Source organism: Morone saxatilis, unplaced genomic scaffold, assembly GCF_004916995.1.
Source record: "Morone saxatilis isolate NCDOM2014 unplaced genomic scaffold, NCSU_SB_2.0 Contig24, whole genome shotgun sequence".
NCBI lineage: Eukaryota > Metazoa > Chordata > Actinopteri > Moronidae > Morone > Morone saxatilis.
The window spans coordinates 5,865,619-5,883,649 of NW_023339807.1; the positions used below are offsets into that span (position 1 = coordinate 5,865,619).

At 39.6% G+C, this 18,031-nt stretch overlaps 2 protein-coding genes across 2 annotated transcripts; one reads left to right on the forward strand and one right to left on the reverse strand.

Moving 5' to 3' along the window:
* Positions 1-1,178: 1,178 nt before the first annotated feature.
* Positions 1,179-9,855, reverse strand: ttk (ttk protein kinase). Its single transcript, XM_035671677.1, has 25 exons — positions 9,718-9,855; positions 9,065-9,152; positions 8,741-8,963; positions 8,505-8,611; positions 8,268-8,411; positions 8,024-8,138; positions 7,848-7,929; positions 7,619-7,731; positions 7,297-7,375; positions 7,086-7,185; positions 6,713-6,935; positions 6,019-6,125; positions 5,661-5,804; positions 4,996-5,168; positions 4,597-4,742; positions 4,382-4,508; positions 4,030-4,122; positions 3,769-3,926; positions 3,425-3,576; positions 3,169-3,293; positions 2,538-2,612; positions 2,262-2,438; positions 1,744-1,840; positions 1,549-1,634; positions 1,179-1,471 (listed from the first exon to the last, which is right to left on the reverse strand). Exons 2-25 carry the CDS (start codon positions 9,150-9,152, stop codon positions 1,397-1,399), a joined length of 3,009 nt encoding a protein of 1,002 aa, XP_035527570.1. The 5' UTR covers positions 9,718-9,855; the 3' UTR covers positions 1,179-1,396.
* Positions 9,856-10,254: 399 nt separating this feature from the next.
* On the forward strand, positions 10,255-17,249 carry ebag9 (estrogen receptor binding site associated antigen 9). Its single transcript, XM_035672369.1, has 7 exons — positions 10,255-10,569; positions 11,099-11,193; positions 11,676-11,757; positions 12,491-12,646; positions 13,633-13,743; positions 14,753-14,844; positions 15,301-17,249. The coding sequence occupies exons 2-7, from the start codon at positions 11,111-11,113 to the stop codon at positions 15,416-15,418; spliced, it is 642 nt and encodes a 213-aa protein (XP_035528262.1). The 5' UTR covers positions 10,255-10,569; positions 11,099-11,110; the 3' UTR covers positions 15,419-17,249.
* The last annotated feature ends 782 nt before the right edge of the window (positions 17,250-18,031 follow it).

Genomic DNA, 18,031 nt, shown 5'->3' on the forward strand with positions numbered 1-18,031 from the left:
TTAAGAACTATCACAGTAGATACACATTACTTATAATATGATGAGAAACCCCCTTTTATCTGGTAGAAACACCGTCGATAATGTGAAACAGGCAAGTTTAAGATGAGATAGTAACGTCGGCTCTTTGTGGCGCCTGTGAATAATGACAGAGTGAGAACTCCTGTTTCTTCCTCTCTATGCCAGCCTCCATGAGAAAGAGAGAAAGGTTGTGATTGGTCCAAAAGGAGGGCGGTGTGCGTGAGATTTTAAGGACGGCGGTCAGTGCAAGTGGCAAAAGTCAGGGTCATGCAATGGAGGACCTAAACTGCCAGAATTAAAATAAATAAATGACACAGTAATTACATAAATATACCATTAAATGACCAAAGTAATATTTAAAATAAATATATTTATTAATTTATACATGTATATTTCTGTTTTAATTTGTCTTAATTTATTGACATTTGCATACATTCCCCTATTTATTTGTTCTTTTTAAAATTTTATTTATTTACGTATTTTTCTGTATCATTTCCCCCCTTATTTATTTCCCTAAATGTATTTTTTTTGTCTTCTACTTTTCTGTATGGTTTCCGCTTCATGCACAAGAGGTTGGCTGGCATTCGTGCCGTCAACTTCTCTTTTATTGGTTGAAAAATGAAAACACATTAATAATCTATTATAAACTACAGAAATGTTATATTAAATGATCTGATAATGATTATTAATGAAATATGCATTCCGTTGGTCAACCTTTGTAAGTTTTCTGTCCTTCTCCCGTATGCTCAGTTTCAATTGCTTAATAGAAATAATAGCACTGCTATTGCATATTTGTCAATTGTTTAAATGGAGCCTGACAGAAGTAGATACAGGGCAGATCACCACACAATAGTCCTTTTAACTTTAACGTTGCAGAAGCGACACCCAACTCATCCATGAACACATAACTCATGAGGTTATTAAGGCTGCTTAATTAAAGAGCAGAGAAGTAGAATTGTGTGGAGAAATGGCTTCTGGTGTGAACTGCCAGGCGCATCCACCTCCTGTGCGTCTCTGCCATTCGGCGCTGCATTGTTCAAAATCTACCTTTGGAGAAACGAAATACTGTTTCACAGTATTTACGTACATACAGCAGATATAAATGGCTGAAAGGTGTATTTTGCTCCAAAAGCAAAATAAAAAACAAATGAAGCAACAACTCAAAATGATACAGCATGTTTATTTGATGATACTGTGTACTTTACTATTTATTATCAGAGGACAGAAGTAAAAATGGGGGAATATAATGATTTTGTTTCAAGGAAACAAACATACAAATATAGATTTGTTAGTTCTACATCTACAGAAAATAGTTTTACTGTATGAAGTGGTTAATTGGGGTAAAAAAAAAAAAAAAAAATGATCAGATTCACATCTTTTAGGATTGTGATGAGGACTTTGCGCACTCGGCAACGTCCAGCTTCCTGCCGCTGTTGCACATTTTTGCCAGATTCTGCACAGAAAAGCAGAAAGCAGAGTTAGTACTGAAGAGACTCGTTCCAGAAAAAACTTCTACAAAGTAAATCTTACATTAGCAGCTCGGATGATGCTGTTTGGAGACTGGAGGGCGGCGAGGTCCGTTAGGATCTTCTTGAGATCACTGTTGCACGGACGTTCTGAAACAGGTGAGTTGAGGACAGGTTGGCGTCACATAGTGAACAGCAAAGGTTGCTTCCAAGTACACTTGGTATTGATGTGTGTGTGCGTGCGTATGTATGTGTATACCTGGTTCAGGTGATCCTTGTGGCTTCATCTGCAGATATGGATGCTCCAGCAGCTCTGCAATAGAGATTCTCTCTCTGGGGTTTCGTACCAAGCACCTCTGGAACAACAAGGCAATAACAGCTTATTTGTATTTTACATCACTTCAATAACACTTCTCTTTGATGCGAATAATAACAATAATAAAAATCAAAATAATTAACCTGCACCGCTTATATTTTTGTACTTAGTAAATCTCTACAGTCAGTATATATTTTCACTTTGACCTTCAACCTCTGAGACCAAAACAAACACTTATTCACTGTATGACATACAGTCCCCATGCATTTTATAGGCAGCATATAGCATACAGTACATACGTGCATGGACAATAATAAGGGATACCATCCATTATAGCAATTGTAAAGGACCCTGACTTATAAGTATCTTATTTTTGAAGAAAAATACCAAACACTTTAAGACTTGAAAACGTATATCTTTTGTGTTTACATCACACTGACAGTTTAGCTGTGGCCTCTCACCTTCAGCACATCCAGCAAATCCTTCTCCAAGATGTCAGGAAATTCAATCTTATGGGTAGGATCGATGATGGCGTGCAGCTTGGCAATCTGATTGGTGATGCTTTGGAATGGAGTTTTCCCATAAGTCATGCAGTACAGGATACATCCAAGGGACCACACGTCACCTTTGGGGCTGATCTTTAGGGGGGGAAATAAATAAATTAGAAAATATTTTTCACAACTGCCCTGCAATCAGAAACGAGTGCTTAGAATGTTTAACTGACTTAGAAGGAGTACCTTTGAGCGTGCTTTTCCTGGCTGGGATGAAGTGTCTTTGATGGCTTCAGGGGGCATGTAGTTCAAGGTTCCAACCTGTGTTTGACAAACAACCATGTATAACGTGGGTAGAGCCCTTTCCACTCTAATACAGCTTAGTAATATTTATGGTAAATCCATTTTATCTTTCAGAATTTCACATATTTAATAGTTAGGGATGAGCGAGTACACCATATTCTGTCTGTCTGTCTGTCTGTGGGACATAAGTGGATGTGGGTGGTGCTTAAATTAGAAGTGGGCGGGTTAATTGGAAGTTGTTGATATAAATCTGAAATTGATGTGGGTTGATCAGAAGTTGCTATATTTATTAGAACACTATTTACAGAACAGCCACAAAATTTAGCTTCAGAACAATCTTTCTGGTCACAAGAGTAAGGACAATTTACAATTTATTTTTTTTTCAAAATATACAAGTTGTTATATTTCCAAGTACAAATACTGACACATTTTACTCTTATGATACTTTTTTACGTTTCAGCCGAGTACTCGCTCAACGCTAATTTAATTTAGATTTAACATCTATTTTTGCACATCCATAAGAATGAACTGAGCTGACGCAGTATAGCTAGTGTAGACATGACATAAATCTTACTTGTGAATCCTTCATAATGCTTGTTACATCTGGTTGAATTCTGTTTGCGATGCCAAAGTCAATCAACTTCAGCGAAGCGTTCACTATGACAAAATTTGCTGGCTTTAAGTCACTGTGGACAATTCCTGCACAGAAGACATGAGAGACATACATATATGCAGCGGTTAGAACTGGATGACTGTTTCACTGTGCCATTTAGTGAACAACGCTGACAGTCGATGAGGAAACAGTAGTAAAAGATATAGAGGAAGACTACCATGTTTGTGGATGGTTTGGACTGCCTCCAGCATGTTCTTCCAGTAGAACTTCCTCTCTAGTGGATTCACAGCTTTGCGGTTTCGCAACCAAGTGTTCAGATCCAAGTTTCCACACTCCATCAGCATGTAGATGTAGCTGTTGGTTATTTCACTGCAAACACATATACAGCCATTGTGGAATTTCTTACAGAAATCATAATATACAAGTAGACCTCCAGAGCGGTCATATGAACTATTACATTTCTTTTTTGCATTCAAGATTTAGTAAACATGTCAAAAAAGCTTCAAAGTGATTCCAATGTAATGCATAGATATATTTGTTTTGTACAGGCAATGTACTCACTACTCATAGAGCTTGATAATTTGATCGCTGTACTGCTGCAAATGGTTCAGATGTTCAATCTCATTTTTGTAACTTTCTATTGTCTGAGCATCAGCCTCCTCAAGGTTGACGTATTTCACTGCAAACAGCTGCCGTTTGTGATCAAGGACCTGGTAGACCTGAAAGAAAGAGAAGTCAGTCAATTATTATAGCTGCAAACAAGGACAAAAGCAAAGTGTATGAATGCTGAAACATGAAATTAATTCTCTCCTAATGTTTTACCTTGCTGGATCCACCCCTTCCAATCATCTTGAGTATGAAAAACTGCTTGCCCTTGATGGTAATGGATTCATTTGACAACGCAGTAAAGGAAGGCTGAAACGAGATTAGACAAAACACACTGCTATCTACATGTCCAGATATATAGTACCTGTTGGTAGCTGATTTCATTATATGGTGCTTGACACTTAAACACAGTAAAAAGCATCAGACGAACACACTGACTCTGAATACTTAAAGTTACTGTTGCTGAACCAGTTATAACAGGTGTTTGGTGTCATGAAAAACTTGTTATCTAGAAAAATGAAGGTAGCATACAAGATAACAGCAAAGGCAGGGAATGAACATTTTGTACCTGTGGAGTTTGGAAACATGGCCCTTGGCTTTGCGGTGTGAAGGGCTGCTGAATGGGTCCGGTTCTGTGTGCTGCCACTGCAGAGGAAGACACTTCAGGACCTCTCTTTACAACAGGAGTAATAAAGCTGAGGGAGAGAAAGACGGAGTGGGTGTGACTGGGCAAATTCTATGATGGTACAAAAAAAAAAAGCACATAAGGAAACGAGATAATACCTGTTAGCACAGGGGTTCCTGTAGCTATTTGGTGTCTGACAGACTGTTTGTGGGTTCAGTCTGGACGGAAGATGGACGGACGGAGTGGGGAATGACTCTACTAGGCGAGGAACGGGTGTGGGCTCAGGAGGTGTAGTGCGTTTATCCTAGGAAGAAAGTCATTTGGAATAATTCGATCAACACTAGGGTAAAGTTTTGAGATTAAAACAGAATGCGGTTCCATTAATAAATGACTTGAAGTGGTCATAAAAAGAATCATATCAAAATGGAATCATCAAATTTAGAAAATGATCATGTTCTCATATCTGTAGAGATTTCCTCACTTGATTATATTTTTTATGAATCATTTGCCCTAAATGTATTGCACAGAAAAAAAGTAGATGAAGAACGTCATCATACCTCTGGAGAAACATGCCGGTTGAAGAGAGTCGGCATCTTCCACTCTGATACTGGCTCCTTGCTCGCAGGTTTAGGCTGTTCCACTGACCGGCTCACAGGGACCCGAGCAGGAAGCTGAAGTTCCTGGTTTCCCCCACCAGTAGGGACACTTACTGCAACACTTGTTTGCAAATCTACAAGAAAAACAGTAAAAATGAGAAATATTTCAGTCACAGGCCACGTCCAAGGACTTTAACCTTAACAGTAAGTGTGTTTACATTTGCATCCAGGTTTTTAGCCTTATCCTGTTTTTGATCATATTCCGAATAAGGAGTTGATGTGGCGCATGAGAAACCTGGTTATTTATAGTCCTGTATGCATGATCATAACAGTATCCACGTTTCTGATCCAATTGTCTGGCTGCAGTTGCCTTTTTCTCTCCATCTCAGCCACTGTGTTCTGCACCAACAGAGAATGTTCAGAAACCAGGATACTGTGTTTACATACCACAATACCCTGGTTTCTATGGGAGTATTCATCAGGTAGCATATCCAGGTTTCTGAAACCAGGATAAGCGGTTTACAAGCCCAAAACATAAGCTAAGATACTCCAAAAACCTGATATATACAGCAGGATACTAGTGCGTATGTAAATGAACGGAGTGAAAGACTCTTCAGTGGCTCTACCTGTGGGGTGTTCCTCCTCCCTGGTGGGTACAAGCTGTTTTTCCCCAGCCTTCAGGTTGCGTATGGCCATCTCCAGGAGCTCTGCTGGCCTGGCATTTAAAGCCTGGGCTTTGTGCAGAATTGAAGTTGCTTTGATCACATTACCTTAAAAGGAAAGGCGAAGGAAAAACTATAATTAGGACACTGGCACATCTACAACATCAACTTGCTGATAATTTTATTGTTCTTAATATGAATGTTGCAAAATAAAATCTACATGTATTCCATGAAATATGCATTTATATGTGCATTTGGTCTGTGTTGGTCTATTCCATATATGAGACTTCTGGAAACTGAAATAAATACAAAGCCGTTCTACCTTGAGAAACCTCAAACTGGGCATGTGCTATGTGGACAAAGGCAAAGCCTTTACAGTTGGATCTCGCAACTATAAAGTGGTCTTGGGCCTCATCTTGGTCTTCAATCCTTAAAAAGAAATAAAAAACAGAAATGAGGTTACACTTAAAAAGCATATGACAATACATGTTAGATTCAAAGATTTAAATTTAACATTTTGGCAACAATAGCCCTTTTTGAGGGGTGAAAGGGATGTGTGCACTGATTTTAGGGACCACCAACCATTACATCCACACAGGTCTTTATACATTAACTGAAATATGTCAATGTTAAAAAGTAATAAATGTCATACAGAGGATCTAGTTCAGATGTCAGATCACCAATGCCACACCTGGGGCTAGGCAATAATTCAATAATATTGTTTGGCTTCTCTCCATGTAACTGTGGTGTGATGAGCTTCCCATTAACATATAAGGGTTCATGTCTAAAAAATCATTTCCACAATCCATCACAGTGTGACATATTGAATATATAAAGGAAGGATCCACTTCCATGAAACATGTAAAAATCAGTCAATATGATTTCACATTGATGAAGAGAATGCTGTGAAAATGATTACAATCTTAAGTTTGACCACACCTGCAGTTAAATACCCCCGAATACACACCACAAAGCCCCAGTACTGTAATAAATTCAGTATTGTCATCCACACTCACCCCTTGAGTTCGGCATATCTGACCAGTATTCTGGCATAGCTGGTGTTTTTGCTGAACTGTCTTATTGGCAGCCTGGAGAAGATTTTAGCGTAACAGTCCTTGAGCTTATTGAGGAGGTTGATGTCTGTGTGAGGGTTTCCTCTTTTCTCCAAGTTCATCAGGTACGCCCAACACGACTCGGGCGAATTTTTATGGAGGACCTGGTCGAAGTTGTAGGTTACATCTGCCAGCGAGAAACAAAATGTCACAAAAACAATAGTCCAACAACAATAGTACAACACGCAAATTGTTGACAGAGCTCTATAAAGTTTTACTGACTGCAACAAACTGCAGCAGGGCATTCAGTGGAGCATACTGTCAGGAATATACGTACCTTCCATTCTCGACGTGTCCCGTGTGTGAAGCAGTGTGGTGGTGGAGTCCACAGCTGCCTGGTCCTCCCAAGGGTAATGCTCTGGGCTGACAGCGGGTGGCTGAGAACACAGCGACAAGCTCAACACCTTTGCTTCGCTGAGCACTGAATATAAAAAAGTGCTTATTCTGACATTGCGATACCCAAACTGCTGTAGCTGCTTTATACTCACTTGATAATCCCCATCAACTGCATTTTTCTTTGAGGATGACAGCCCAAATACTGAGTTCACACTTGAACCAGATGTTTGCCTAAGATTAAATGAAACAAATTGAAGAATCAGTCTCATTAACAGTAACTATTTTATTATTACACATTTCACTGAAATATTCAAGAGTTTGCTCTAACTAGAAATCAAACAACTTAGCATTAGTTCCTCAAATGATGTCCTTGTAAGGGACCGTGGGTGTTCCAAGCAGGATGACTGTTTTCACAGCATTCCTGAAGCCGTCAAATTAAACATATTTGGAAATAAATGTTGCTATAAAAACTACCTTGACAAACTGGTGTGGACTGAAGCATCGCTTCTCTTTGAGGGCTTCCCATTAATGTAGTCATCATCATCCTTTTCTGGGATAGAGAAAGGTACTACGGGAACTCTTCCTGGCTGGAACACAAAAAAACCCTACAATTTCAAAACTTTCAAAGTGTATGTTGTGTGTGTGTGTGTGTTAATGGTAAATTGATTTGAAAACGTCAAAGATGATGAAATGTAAGTCTCACCATGCCAACTGCTCTCTTGCGTTGAGATGCAGATCTCCAGCCCGGTAGCTGATCATCGGATGACCCACCGAGGGGCTCTGTCCTGCGGGCCAGAGAACAACACAGGATGTCAGATTCCCTAAACCAAACAGATGCTGTATTAAAAGTTGAAGGCAGTCATTCTCCTACATTCTTACCCTGAAGCAAAAATACTGGAAAGCTGCAAATCGCCTGTCCCATCTGATATTCTGTTTACTTTTTGGAATGCGGAGCCTTTTTTGACAGAATCGTGCACATTGGTGTTCGACAATACTGGCAGAAAGAAGACAAAATTAGACAATAAAAAGCTAATAAATCATATGATAAAATTGCATTGTAAGAACACCAGTCAGTTAATCTAACCATGTGATGCCATGGAATAAAACATGAATAAACACTCACATGGCGCATTTTCCTTATCCTCTGAAAAGAAGAGCTGTGTTTTCCCCGTTTGCATGCTTTGCAAGGCCGCCTCCAGCAGTTCCTTTGGTTTTGCACCCAGTTTAATAGCATTTTGCAATATGTAAATGCCTCGCTTTGTGTTGCCTGGTAAGATGACACAGCAGACACTGAAATACCGCAGATAAAATGTCACAATATGTTTATATACACTGAAAAATACAAAAAGCTTATCTCTACCTTGGGAGTGTTCAAACTGTGCATGAGCAATGTGAACAAACGCAAAGTTCTGGCTGTGAGATCTTGCCACGTTGAAGTTGGCTTCTGCCTCATGGACATCTTGAATTCTAATAGAAGAAAAGAGAAAAGAGGATAATCAGACTAAATGCCCACCATTTCTTAAAAAGGATATCATCAAACTAAAACTAGAAATACAAAAATCTTTGATATACAAGTGAATAACTATGGTCACTCACGCTTTTAGCTCTGCAAATCTGACCAACATCCTGGCATAGCTCTCATTGTCACAGTGTTTGCCCAGGGGCATATTGGAGAAGACTCTGGTATAAAAGTCAACAAGTCTGGTGAGGTGGTTACGATCCAGGTGAGGGTCCCCTTTCTTTTCCAGGTCCGTCAAATATGAGTGGCATGATTCAGGCGAGTTGGAGCCGATAACCTGGTTAATATTGTCCGTGTCATCTGTAACAAGAGGAAGGTGCCATGATGACTGTATGAAGTGTGGACATATGGATACTGACGTGTATGGATACTGATGACAGGACTACAGAGCAAACCATTACCTTCATTGAGATACTTTTTAATTTTGTTGAGCTTTTGATAAAGCATGGCAAGCTGCTGCTTTCTGTCTGTATGCTCCTCTTCCTCCATCTGAAATAGAGAGGTCGACGGATGACATTAGCCCTTATGAGGTTAGGCGTGTTTTCTTGAATGAAGATAAATGCGTTAGCGTTACAGACCGTTAAAAAAATCCCACTCCGATGTCGTTATAAGTGACATTTAACAGTTACCAGGAAGGATGTGGTGGACAGAGTAATGTTCAGACAGTTCCTAAATGACCACAGTTGACGTTTTGTGCTCCTTTGTGGATCTTTTGTTCACCGATGGACTGAAAAGTAATAACCCAACGTTAACTTCCCTGACGATACCTGTGTGTATAATTGCTGCGAAGCAAGAACGAGTTTCAGTCACATATTCTAGACAGACTGTTGGACTTCGTGTTTCCTTTGCAAAGAATTGACCCTTTGGTGTTTACAATGGCATTAGTTCAGTTAGCTATAGCTAAGTTAGCTGACATGTTGTTAACGGTGTTGTTAACGATGAACAGGTCAGTGAATTGTTCCCCTGTGGACTCGCGAACTCAGACCAAGTTAAACGCGTATAAAGGCATCTACTATACGATTAAAATACAACATTGCTATTAAGAACATCTTACCTTCTTCGAGCTGTTATTAGTTCCTGTTTTACTTATGGGATAGGAACAGGGCTCCACTTCAACTGGCAGTTTTCAAATGTGCCACTTCCGTCCAGGTCGAGTGCTGATTGGATAGTTTGTGGTGACTGCAAACGCGGAAGCTTCTTCTTCTTTGAGTTTTAATGGCGGCTAGCAAACCAGCTTATAAACGCACTACCGCCACCTACTGGTGTGGAGAGTAGAGCCGGTTGTCGTGACGACAGGCTTCGGTTTACAGGACAATTTACAGATGTGTTAAAGTGAATTCACCATAATGCATTTTGTTCGGCATGCAATTAGAATATGCTCCACCGATTATAATGACCTGTTGAATGCTTTCCCACTATGAAAAGAGTACTGTTAAGGCTGCTATGTCCAGTTCGCAGCCTTTTTATTGTTTTTTCAGACCATAAACTGTATATAAATACATATAAATATGGGTTAACGTCTATGGGGATTACAAGCACTATTACTCCCTCAATTTCCGACAGTACTTGAATGCAGCAGGACCACGCTGTACTTCCCTGTTCCTGCTCCTCCCAGCTCAAAGATGGCAGCCATGGGGCAGAGATGAGAGACGACACAAATTTAGGAGTTTTGTCATGAAACCGCATTGGGCTGTACAGCTGTTACGTGCATGGTTTTAACATGACAACGACATAATTTGCCACTGCCAATGTGCCGTCTTACGAAGACAATTAAAAGATTGAGAAATATCATGTTTTCCTGTGGGCTAAGCTAGCAAGCAGCGGTTAGCAAATAAATGAACTCGTCTCTTCTGCCATACAAGAAGAAAGCAGCTGCTCGGCGTACAGTGTATTGACATCTTGCAAGGTGAGTGTCTATTTGTATAGTGGCTCAGAGGTGCAAAAATGTATCGTGAAGACCTCGTTTATTAGCTTTAATTTAGCGTAAATACTGGTTGAGCTCGTATGATATCTGACGTTAACCTCAGCTCGGTCTTTTTGTTCTGTGTTGAAAGTTGTAACGTTATTAAACAAAGGTTTGAATCTGACAGTATAGTTGCATTTATTGGTCTTTAAGAAATGCATCTATTGTTAAAATCTACTAGCCAAGTGTATCCGTTTACTTACTAGCAGGGAAGCTTTTGAATAGTGTCACGGCTCGGATTATTAATAATATGAATGTTGGTGAGTAATACTTATATAACACACGCTAACGTATTTACTTTTAAAGACTGAATCCTGGCCAACTGTTCTCATTTTCATGCTACCCTGCATAAATATTGGTCCAGTGGAGAGCTGCTTTACTTCACATCCTGTTGCTCTGGAGCAAACCAAGACACAACATGTCAATCACTGTAAAGCCAAATGCTAATATTTTCTTTCTTCTTTCCCACCAGATCAGTTTCATCATGGCCATCACTCAGTTCCGTCTTTTCAAGATCTGCACATGTCTAGCCAGCTTACTTTCTTTCTTTAAAAGGTTGATATGCAGGTGAGTGCAACTAAACACGACAAAGCAATGTCCCCTGACCCCTGATGCATACTGTTGTCTGAGGAAGATATTGTCAGTGCAACACTGCTTTGCTTATTGACAAACATAAACACACTGAAAACAACCTCGCCTAGTACCTTTTTGACTAAATAGACAAGATAAACTGGTAACGTTTCTACACGTCTGATCCACAGCTAAAGAGCCGTTTATTTAAATGAATTTCATATTCACTGCCACCCACCATGGTATATTTTGGTAGAAAACCAACCAGATCATTGTGTGGGGGGATCACATTCATGCTGAATTACCACTGGAATCTAACGATTAAGAAAGGATCTCAATTTATGTTTTAAGCTGTGTGCTTCTGTAATGGTGGAAGAAGACTAAATTGGATCTGACCTTTTGTGTTTGATAAAAAATGTTTTATCAGTTGCTGCTGTTTGCGACATTAAATTAGTTTATTTTATTGTATTTGTCTGCAGGAGTGGAAGGGGCCGCAAGCTCAGTGGTGATCAAATAACTCTCCCAACAACAGTGGATTTTTCATCATCAGTACCAAAACAGGTCAGTCAATCATCTACACCCGGCCTGAGAAGGTTGGATTCTAGCGTTCAATGTTTGGAAAGGCAAACTACAGATACAATCATTGCATATATTTGCTTATGCAGAATAACCACACAGTCTGCTCTTGAATCCTTCATGTTTATAGCAATAATATGTAACATTGCCACATTGAAATGTTTATAAATACTTGACCTCTGAAAGATATTTTGTTGCGTTCTGTACATTATTCCCAATCTTTCCAACCATGTTCAAACCCAGAGAAATCTGTCATTTTATTCAGGTTACGGTGCGTTTCACCGGTTGCCTGTCAATGCCGTATGCGCATGTATCAGTGTGGTGGTTGTCTCCAGAAGTTGTCAAAAACAGAGTTTTTAATCTAGTTTTAGGCCACATTTTTGCAATACACTTTGAGATCTTTAGCTGTATTTTAATCGGATGAAGGATTTTAGTCATTGGACATCTGGAAACGTCAGAGAAACAAGCTGAGCTAACGTTAGAAGCAGTTTGACTGGCAGAAACACAGATTTTTAAGGCGAAACTACTTTGTTCAATGTTTTTATCGGTTTTAATCACTGGGAAACTGAGACCTCTGTGGATAATTCTGCTTCCAGTAAAAACTTCCTCAACGATGAACATTGAAGGAATCCTAAACTGGAGTAGCTGGCGGCTAAAAATGATATATTGTACGTTAAAATGTTACTTGAAACAGTATTTTATTGTCTTGTCTGAACAGCCAGAGATTGAAGAATGGAGCTCTTGGGACGAAGAGGCTCCTACTAGTATCAAGATTGAAGGTGGCAATGGAAACGTTTCCCCTTCACCCAACGAGGTGGATGAAGAGCCCGACTACTTCAAAGACATGGCTCCCACCATCAGGAAAACACAGAAGGTATGTCCACAGGCAGTTCAGATGATCCAGCGTTACCAAGCAGATGCAAAATAAATGATATACCAAATATCCTGAATAAATCTTTTCCAAGTGGGTTGGATGTGTTTCTGACGTTATATAGCATCTTAAAAGAGATTCAATATTTTATTTATAGGATACACAGACATTTTGGGAAATGTGTTTGTTTTCTCTCTGTTTAGAAAATAATAATTTAATCTGTACACGTTCAGTGCAGACACTAGTCTTTGATGTGTTTGCCGTTGTGTAATGCAAAGACTGGAAGTTAGGGGTAAATGTTCTCGCAGGGTGTTTCCCAGGAAAGTCTTAGGCCATGCTGGTAAGCCTCCCAGAGGAGCTGCAATAAGCTTGTTCAACTGCAGAGTTGTGTTTTCTGTTATTTCTTTTAGACATGTTAACGGTAAATACACAGATACAGTACAACGGTGTGTAAATAACAGTTTGTGTTGTTGGAAGGTGTCTGACAGAACATGTGCATTAGCTTGAGGAGCGAGATTAGACAGAGCACGCCTCAGATCTGTCACTGTACACACACAAATGATTTCCACCCACTCATGTACCTCTTGATAAAACAGCGAATATCACATATTTCAAAATGTCTGTCATTAAAAAAAAAAAAAAAAACTTATATCCTCCAAGTAAATGGATTAAATTGATTTTAATCTCAGGTTAGACCAATAAATAAAAGGCCAGTCAACTGATTGGAATGCTCCTGACCTCACCCTCCGCTTGTTTCTTTCCTGGTATTAGTTTACTTGAGGTGCTTGTAATGGATGTACATTGTATAAATAGGATGTAAACAAATTAGAGCGTGACATGATGCATCTGCACAATTCCTAACATACTGTATATAATTACATTTTAATTTGCTTGGATTTTGACAACTCCACCTTTGTCTATAATAGGATTGTAATGCGTCACATAGTGCGTAAGTTTGAGCCCCAGTCTCTCTGGTTTCCGTGTTGCAGATACTGCTGAAGAAAAGAGAGCCTTTGAACTACCCGGTGCCTGATGGCTCAGCAGGTTTCTCCAGCAGACTGGCAGCCTCTCAGGATATGATGACCTTCAGTCCACCCTCCGTAAGTTCCAGCTTTTTACCATGTAAAGCGTCAGGCAGGTTTTGTTTTGGAAAAGTTTAGGACTAAGCAGAGTTTCTACCGTAGAGTAGTATCAACTGAAATGCAGCTCGGTCCACATACATGGCCATACATTGCATACAGTAATGGCACATAATAAAGGTGTATCTGAAAATCATCCAATTCAATGCAAACCCAGAAAGTAAGGGCAGGAAAATGTGTAGAGATTGAAATAGACAATGTGTAGGGACCCCAGTGTGTGTAGACTATATAGGTTATACACTCACACGTTACTTGCAAATGCAGATTTGTCCGCTGTTGTTAAAAATATTATACTTCGGAAAGGGGCTCCGATGTATAAAAGGAAATTAAAACATGTTGTATAAATCTAATATACACATCTAATGCACCAGAGATCAGAAGGTTTTTATTTTCATTTTTTCATGAGACATTAACGGAGTGTTAAGACATGCTTGCACATTTAATTGTGCAGTCATTGCAACCATTGCAGGACATTGAATTAGAAAATGGGGATGCAGCTGGAAGGCTCTGCAGCACTAAATGGAATGGACCCTTACCCCAAAATTCCACCTGGCACGGCTTTGTGACGTCACGTCGGCAACTTAGTTCGGCTCCATGATCCGCACGTCTTTAAATCCCACTGAGAGCGTTTCAGAAGCGGAGTGTGTTCTGTGCGTGTTGCCTGCCTGAAACTGCGTCTGACTGATTTCACATCTGGCCTGGTGCTAAAAATATTGATCTAGCATGAAATCCGATCGGGAGTGTGCATGTGGCTTTTCATTTTAAAAATTGAACAGATTCTTTATGCCGTTTGTGTGTTTGCGGGTTAATTAGAGTCATTGGTGTTTGCCCAACTATTTCATGTCAAACTGGCTGCTGTGAAAAAAGGTCTATTATACAGTATCAGCTATACAGTTGATCTCTGGTAAAGCTAGACAGAACAGTTGTAGTGAAGAGAACTTCTGGTTTTTAAACTTCTCTTTTTTTACAGGCTGAACTGGGAGAAATGGACAACTGGCAGGGGGACACAAACGCCTGGGAGGACGAGTCTGATGCAGCCTGGGAGGCAGAGGAGGTGCTCAGGTAATGTTTCAAGAATGCATCTGGGCCAATATACAGTACATAGATGTGCACCAATAGCAGTTTGTCCAGATTTATCAGCTCCTTATCCAACATTAACAAAGCACCAACCAATTACAACAGTTACATGAACAAGTGCAGGAGTTGTATGTAAGACGAAGGGGAAAATGAAACCAGTCTGAATCAGTCTGCAGACATACAGTAATAATAACAGTGCTATTCTCCTTCATTGAAAGGAAGATAAAAAGAACACTTAAAATAGGCTTCCTGACCACCTTTCTATTTGAGGAGTGTAGATTCACACAACGGCCAGCAGGTGGCAGTGTGTGCCATTATTACAACACAAGAGCAAGGAACAAGATTTTGTTTACCCCACTCCCAGCTGACCTAGCTTGCGTTGATATGCGCTGGTATGACATTGCATTCAATCGCATGTCGGTCTTGCCTTTTATTTAACAGACAACAGAAGATGGTTGAGAGAGAAAAGCGGTCCATGGAGCAGCAGAGGAAGAAGATGGAGAAAGAAGTTCAGAGGATGATGAAGAAGGAGCAGAAGATTGCCGTCAAGCTCTCGTAACATTTTAGAAATGCTCTATTTTGAGCCAGAGGGATGGGGTTTGGGGGGGGCAAAGACACTAAATCATTCGTCACTCTGTCTTTAGAGTCATCAAATCGACCAGGATTATCACCCTGCACTACTTATGTTAGCAAACTGTCCTCCTTCTTCACCCAGTTTCCACCAGCAGCCATTTTAGTCTGTTTTCCAGCTGCAGCAGTGTAAAATGCATCGTTCTTGAGGGCAGATAATGCACTTGGTGTACTTGGTACTGGTGTGCTCTTCATGTGGCAAAGCCATTTTGGTCTTCAAGGGAGAACTGTATAAATATGATCCAGTTCATCTTAGGTTAAAGGTTAGATGCAGCATTAGAAGGCTCCAAATTAGATTCTGATTAAATGTCAGGTAGTGTAGAAAAATGTTTATTGCTTTTCCCAGAAACATTTGTAAATAAACAGGTACCTGTGCTACCTTTTTGAAACTCAAATAGGGAGTACCATTTCTTTTTTTTGTCTTATTTAATACCTCAAAGGACAAAGGAGTGTAATTAATTTTAAGCATCACTGTATACCAGTGACATCCCTTGGTTTGCTTGATTCTTGTGTTTTTATATTTATGTCTTTCATTGTCTGAAATTTTTTTTTTTTTGGAATGAATGTTGCTTGATATTTCACATTCCCTCCCTGAGCTGCGTAGCCCTTATTACACTGGAAATCTAAATTAAAATGAAAGCTATATGAGTATAGATAAATGACCATAGAGTAGAATCTAGCCCAACTATAAATGTTAGCTGTGGGTTCCTATGGTAACTTCATGGCTACTGATCTGCCATTCATTCTCCTCCTTTGTCAGCGTTTCATATCCAAGGAAAATATCCAGTGATTAAGGCATTGATTTATTTTATTTATTCCATTTTCTTTCAGGGGGAGGGAATGTTACATTGCTCTTTAATAGTTGATACACTCACTGCACACACGTTGTCTTTATAAAACATGAATCACCATCACGTGTAATCTCAGACCGGTTACCTTGGCCGAGAAGAAGATGGAAAAATAAATTCTTGCTTCTTTTCTCATCTGAAAATGTAAGACTAACAGTTGAAGTTGTTGGTTTTGACTGAGCATCCTGTTGTGCATCATTATAATGAAATTACCAGTCAGTGTTGGTAACATTGGTACCAGTGCCAATAGGCAAGCTGTTGTCATGGAAACATTGGCAGGTGAAGAAAGGCCTTTATAAATTAAAATGTGCAGACATGATACAATATGTTCCTGGTCTGTGACGTCTGATAAATGACTTGGGTGGAGGCGAGGGAGGCAAATTTTCATATTAAATGTTACAATTGGAAAAGCTTTGCGAGCTGTTTGATGCTTCTTAAAAAAAAATACTGGGTTAATGTTATCTAGCGATGATTTATTGACACACCCAGAGGTGCTGATTCTGTAAAAACTTAAATGATAAAATGGCCGATGAGTGCATGATCAGGATTAAGAGTTTAAATGAAAACAGGTGTTTATTTTAAGGGAATTCCGCAAACTATCGATGTGGATTTCTGTTTTCTATGGAGATGCTCTTTTTCCCATTGTTTTTTCATTGAGAAAATCTGCATGTGATTCTGTTTTGTCATTTTGCACATTTAAGTTTTCCAAAAAAGAATCACAGAGAACCCACCCACTTTTTCTCATTGATGTGTAAGATTTCATGTTATAAGAATTGTCATGGTTGAGCACAAATGAGTCCACAAGCTCAACCAATCCAGAGGGTTTGGCAGATTGTATACCTGCTGTATTAGTCCTACACAGGTTTTTAATAAAATGATTTGATTCATACCTCTAGAGGTGAATAACTTTGGTCATGAGTCTGCTGCCTGGTGTGTAATTTGGAAAACACTATCTGAGGTATTGTGCTAGAGGAATCCTTACAGGTGGATGAGCGGCTGAGTGATTATTGAGCTTTGCTATAGGTACAACAAATGGGTTTGGGCTTTTTGTTAGCCATGCTAGTGACATGGTTCTAGGAATGGCAGTGTTGGTTGGTCAATCTACCACCATCAGTGCCATTCCCATTAGTCTCATCTATAATGTTTAGTGCTAACTAGCAAATATTAGCATGCTAAACTATGGTGAACATCTGCATGTTAGCATTGTCGCTGTGAGCATATTAACATGCTGATGTTAACATTTAGCTCAAAGCACTGCTGTGCCTAAATATAGAGCTGCTAACAGACTAGTCCTGTTAATATCACATTATAATGCTTGATACTAAGGTGGCCTTTAACCTTGATTGATTGATGTTTGTCATCATTCATCTGACCCCCATTATAATGCTGTCACTCCCATCTGTCTGGGGACACTGCCTGCCTGCCAAAACCTCTGAGACTGACCCACTTTTAGAAAGGGAAAATGCACGTCATCAGTCTTCAGAAAGGGAACAAGCCATTTGGGTGAATAATTGTCCTAAAGGCTTAAGAATCAAATATACTGATTTTTTACAGGACTGGTGTGTTTTCAGCTGGTTCGATTTACAACCATTGCTCCCCACTCATTTTAATCTAGCATCCACGTACTAGTGTGGGGATTATAGCATCTGATGACTCATTAGTCTGACGCCTTATGAACCGAGAGGTCATGGTTA